Raw genomic sequence first — 5,375 nt, forward strand, 5'->3', positions numbered from 1 at the left:
TAAGAATAGATGTTTTCATTGAGCTATATCTACCCACGAAATTAAGTGCCCGCCATATTTTGTATTCTCTTTTTGAAAATCCACGAAAATTGAGTTCCACAACAATTTACGATTTAACAGTATAATCCATCCTTGTAAGGTGATATATGTGAACCAATCAACAGTTTGTGTATCAGTGGTATTATCTATGAAAAGGAAACGAAGCTTTACACGGGAAATACATCGGAAGTATCGTGTCTAGTGTGAACAGAGAAAAGGATACTACTAACACAGGACTGCAGGACACAATATGTCATAGGTGATATCATATCACTTTCTCTCAAGATATGTACTTAGATTTTTATACAGAGGTGACGTGTTTCTAGAGAAAATGGACAAACATCTTTCATCGCAAATCTCAACGACCGATAACATTGATTCAAAAGTAGTATTTAATATTCGAGGTTCAAGGTTCGAAACTCTGAAATCAACTTTATCAAAAGCACCAGGAAAAAAACTAAAAAATTTGGACGAAAACAGTGAATTTTATGACGATGAGAAGAAGGAATATTACTTTGACCGCGATCCAGAAATTTTCAACTATGTATTGAATATGTGTAACACAGGGCTTTTGCACATTCCTAAACACATTTGTACAAGTCTTTTCCGCACTGAGATGGAGTTCTGGGGTGTTCCAAGCACAATGATATCGACATGTTGCTGGAGAACGTATTTCCAAGTGGATGAAGAAGCAAAAGTGATTGACGATCTTCAAAAGACTGATGGTCAGGTCAACGAAATGTCGCTTTCTCTAGACAAGGACAGCTTACGTTACAAACTTTGGATTTCTATAGAAAGTCCCGAATCATCCTTAGCAGCAAAGGTAGGTAGATATACGACGTCATATCAATGTCACTATTAATGCCAAATCACAAAAAATATGTTTACAGAGAGCAGTTAAGTGATTGTGCAAAATATATCACCTTTAACTACAAATTTAGAATTAGTTACAGTAGAGCAAAATAATGAATTAGACTGCATCTTATTACAAAAGAGTTAGATGTTGAATATCTAACGTTGATTTACAACTTGTTAACTTAACCAATAATATTGCATAATTTTTGTATAATTTTCGGTAAACACTATACAGGTACAACGTATTCGTATATTTGCGTTCTAAGAATCAAACACTTTTAAGAGACTGTATGACATTTTTTACTTGGCGTTCCTTACATCAAATACAATTGAATACTCGTTATACAAAAAATATTAGCATTTGATTCCATTTTGGATGCTCTCCCTTTATATTATTTTCATATTTTGCTAGGTTTTTGAATTTAAACAAAACCGGAAGTGCTTCACATTATTTGCCACACCCGTTAATTCATCACACATTTATATAGATGTACAAACAAAATAATAAAACAGTGGCTGTATATAGCTGTTTAGAGATTATACTGACTTTCTGGGTTGAAATGATATAGAATGGACCTTAATCACAAGCTATGATTGTGTAAAATGTGGTCCGTGGAATAAACCTACATTTGTACTATATCTTCATACATGTGTACTCTTTAGGACCGACCTAGTTTCAGTTGTTTAACGATGGCGTTCTTGTCCCGAGGTAAATAAATAAAATTCGATGCATAAAAATATAAATAACAATTCTAACTTTTACACTTTACAATCAATGATTTTCTTGGAAAAATAACCTTTTATACATATAGTTGAAATAGCGCAAAGCCTAACTAAACAGCAAAAGTCAACCAGAGACAATAGGTTAAACACTTAGACGCCATTGACAACGGTAACAACATACTGGAGTTTTTATTTACCTTTTGATAACACGTTTGTTATGTAACATTACATATGAACGTCCGACGTTTGACAGGTCTCTTTCACATTTAAACCACGTTATATGGGTATAAAAATTGAAAATGTATCGATATTTACTATAAATGGATGATAATCAAGCCTTCATAAATATACACAAGTGTGCTATGGACATGTTTGACAGGTTTTGATATTACATGAAATTGATTCTGTAGACAGTATATATTTAAGCAATATCAAACTTAAGCTATAATCGCATCTATACAAAATGAAGTCGACATTTTGGATATATTTTTAATTCTGTGATATTTTTGCTTGTTTTTCTCTAACACATGGGTTTTCGCTAAATCAGCATTGGTCAAATGTTAAAAACAACAGAAGCGAATTGTACTCACATCCTGTTTTATATTAATCAAACTTTATTTTCTACCTTACAGATTTGGTACGTGTTCTACATGGCCTCAGTGTTGTACTCACATCCTGTTTTACATTAATCAACCTTTATTTTCTACCTTATAGATTTGGTATGTGTTCTACATGGCCTCTGTGTTGTAGCAGTATTATTCTGTGTCTTTAGTATTAGGAGTTTTGGAACACTATCTAAACACATTTACAACGGACCTGTTTTACATTAATCAACCTTTATTTTCTACCTTATAAAGTTGGTCGTGATGCTACATGGCCCAATATTACATTGTTTTACATTAATCAACCTTTATTTTCTACCTTATAGATTTGGTACGTGTTCTCACTATTTTGTACTCATGTGTAAAACGACCCATTAATATTGTACTCACATCCTGTAGTACATTAATCAACCTTTATTTTCTACCTTATAGATTTGGTACGTGTTCTTTACTCACATCCTGTTTTACATTAATCAACCTTTATTTTCTACCTTATAGATTTGGTACGTGTTCTACATGGCCTCAGTGTTGTACTCACATCCTGTTTTACATTAAACCTTTATTTTCTACCTTATAGATTTGGTACGTGTTCTACATGGCCTCAGTGTTGTACTCACATCCTGTTTTACATTAATCAACCTTTATTTTCTACCTTATAGATTTGGTACCGTGCTACATGGCCTCAGTGTTGTACTCACATCCTGTTTTACATTAATCAACCTTTATTTTCTACCATGGTACGTGTTCTACATGGCCTCAGTGTTGTACTCACATCCTGTTTTACATTAATCAACCTTTATTTTCTACCTTATAGATTTGGTACGTGTTCTACATGGCCTCAGTGTTGTACTCACATCCTGTTTTACATTAATCAACCTTTATTTTCTACCTTATAGATTTGGTACGTGTTCTACATGGCCTCAGTGTTGTACTCACATCCTGTAATCAACCTTTATTTTCTACCTTATAGATTTGGTACGTGTTCTACATGGCCTCAGTGTTGTACTCACATCCTGTTTTACATTAATCAATCTTTATTTTCTACCTTACAGATTTGGTACGTGTTCTACATGGCCTCAGTGTTGTACTCACATCCTGTTTTACATTAATCAACCTTTATTTTCTACCTTATAGATTTGGTACGTGTTCTACATGGCCTCAGTGTTGTACTCACATCCTGTTTTACATTAATCAACCTTTATTTTCTACCTTATAGATTTGGTACGTGTTCTACATGGCCTCAGTGTTGTACTCACATCCTGTTTTACATTAATCAACCTTTAACCTTATAGATTTGGTACGTGTTCTACATGGCCTCAGTGTTGTACTCACATCCTGTTTTACATTAATCAACCTTTATTTTCTACCTTATAGATTTGGTACGTGTTCTACATGGCCTCAGTGTTGTACTCACATCCTGTTTTACATTAATCAATCTTTATTTTCTACCTTACAGATTTGGTACGTGTTCTACATGGCCTCAGTGTTGTACTCACATCCTGTTTTACATTAATCAACCTTTATTTTCTACCTTATAGATTTGGTACGTGTTCTACATGGCCTCAGTGTTGTACTCACATCCTGTTTTACATTAATCAACCTTTATTCTCTACCTTATAGATTTGGTACGTGTTCTACATGGCCTCAGTGTTGTACTCACATCCTGTTTTACATTAATCAAACTTTATTTTCTACCTTAAAGATTTGGTACGTGTTCTACATGGCCTCAGTGTTGTACTCACATCCTGTTTTACATTAATCAACCTTTATTTTCTACCTTATAGATTTGGTACGTGTTCTACATGGCCTCAGTGTTGTACTCACATCCTGTTTTATATTAATCAAACTTTATTTTCTACCTTACAGATTTGGTACGTGTTCTACATGGCCTCAGTGTTGTACTCACATCCTGTTTTATATTAATCAAACTTTATTTTCTACCTTACAGATTTGGTATGTGTTCTACATGGCCTCTGTGTTGGTAAGCAGTATTATTCTGTGTCTTTGGAGTATGGAGGAGTTCCGAACGGAACACTATCTAAACACATTTACAACGGACACTGTCACCCAATTCGAAAACTCTTCCGAAAAGTGGGCTCGACTGATGCTGACTGACCCAATATTATCATTGCTTGTCATAGATACACTGTGTATGATAACATTTACACTTGAGTTTGTCATCTATTTTGCAATATGTCCACGAAAAGATATTTTCCTAAAACGACCCATTAATATTGCTACATTTGTAGTGATTATAATTATGTGGATGGGGTTTTTCATGGAATTCGTCAAACAGGAAATGGCTACTAGCCCGACAGCCAGACACTTTTTCTTCACCTGCAAGGCTCTAACCATGACGCGATTGTTGTTGTTTCTGAGACTCGGGAACCAATTTCGAGCATTACGTGTGTTACTTAAGAGTATTCGTGCAAGTCTTTTAGAGTTGTTGTTGATGATACTTACATTTGCGATAACTGCCCTAATATTTGGTAACATGTTGTTCTTTGTGCAGCTGGAAGCCAAGGATGGAAACGATAGCTTCTTTATTTGGGTATGGTGGGCTATAATCACCATGACAACGGTTGGTTATGGCGACTTCTTTCCTACCATATTGCTTGGTTACGTAGTGGGAGTAGTTTGCGCCGTCAGTGGAGTAGTGATCCTTTCTATGCCCATTGCCGTTATTTCGTCCAATTTCTCTGCATATTATTCACTTAGCAAAGAAAAGGGTAGAATGGCCAAGATGCGCAGACGAGAATTAAGAAGGAACAGCCTTGTAGCTGATAGTTGTGACATTAGCGAACAAATGTCTCAAAAATCGGGATCTGGCTGAGAGTTAAAAGGCTTGTAGTTAATCCTTGTGAGGATATGATACAAATAACAGTAAAATTTGGATCTGGCTGAGAGGCTACACTGTGCTTAATGCTATAAATAAACAAGACGACAACAGGTGACCTTTAATCGTACAAATAATAAAATAAAATACAAATGTCATGTTTGGGGTTTAACAGGAGTTTACTTTCATATCATAGATCGCATACTTATCTTCTCTTTATGTATGAAATGTTGTGTCCTCCTTGAAATAAAAGAATAAACATCTAAACCCATACATTTTAGTGGAGATTTATTTATTTTACTCTTAATTCTTCAATCCAA

General features: G+C 34.7%; 1 protein-coding gene across 1 annotated transcript; it reads left to right on the top strand.

Annotated features, from left to right (window-relative positions):
- Positions 1-370: 370 nt before the first annotated feature.
- Positions 371-5,052, top strand: LOC132559264 (potassium voltage-gated channel protein Shaw-like). The gene is made up of 2 exons (XM_060223881.1): positions 371-862; positions 4,168-5,052. Exons 1-2 carry the CDS (start codon positions 371-373, stop codon positions 5,050-5,052), a joined length of 1,377 nt encoding a protein of 458 aa, XP_060079864.1.
- Positions 5,053-5,375: the final 323 nt, after the last annotated feature.

Source organism: Ylistrum balloti, unplaced genomic scaffold, assembly GCF_031769215.1.
Source record: "Ylistrum balloti isolate Yb309-2 unplaced genomic scaffold, AGI_CSIRO_Ybal_v1 Utg370882, whole genome shotgun sequence".
NCBI lineage: Eukaryota > Metazoa > Mollusca > Bivalvia > Pectinida > Pectinidae > Ylistrum > Ylistrum balloti.

What these genes read in the sequence shown, in the direction of transcription:
- LOC132559264 (XM_060223881.1), top strand. Translation starts at nt 371, where the DNA reads ATGGACAAACATCTTTCATCGCAAATCTCAACGACCGATAACATTGAT. An exon ending in AATCATCCTTAGCAGCAAAG is followed by an intron (nt 863 to 4,167) that starts GTAGGTAGATAT and finishes TCTACCTTACAG; the next exon opens with ATTTGGTATGTGTTCTACAT.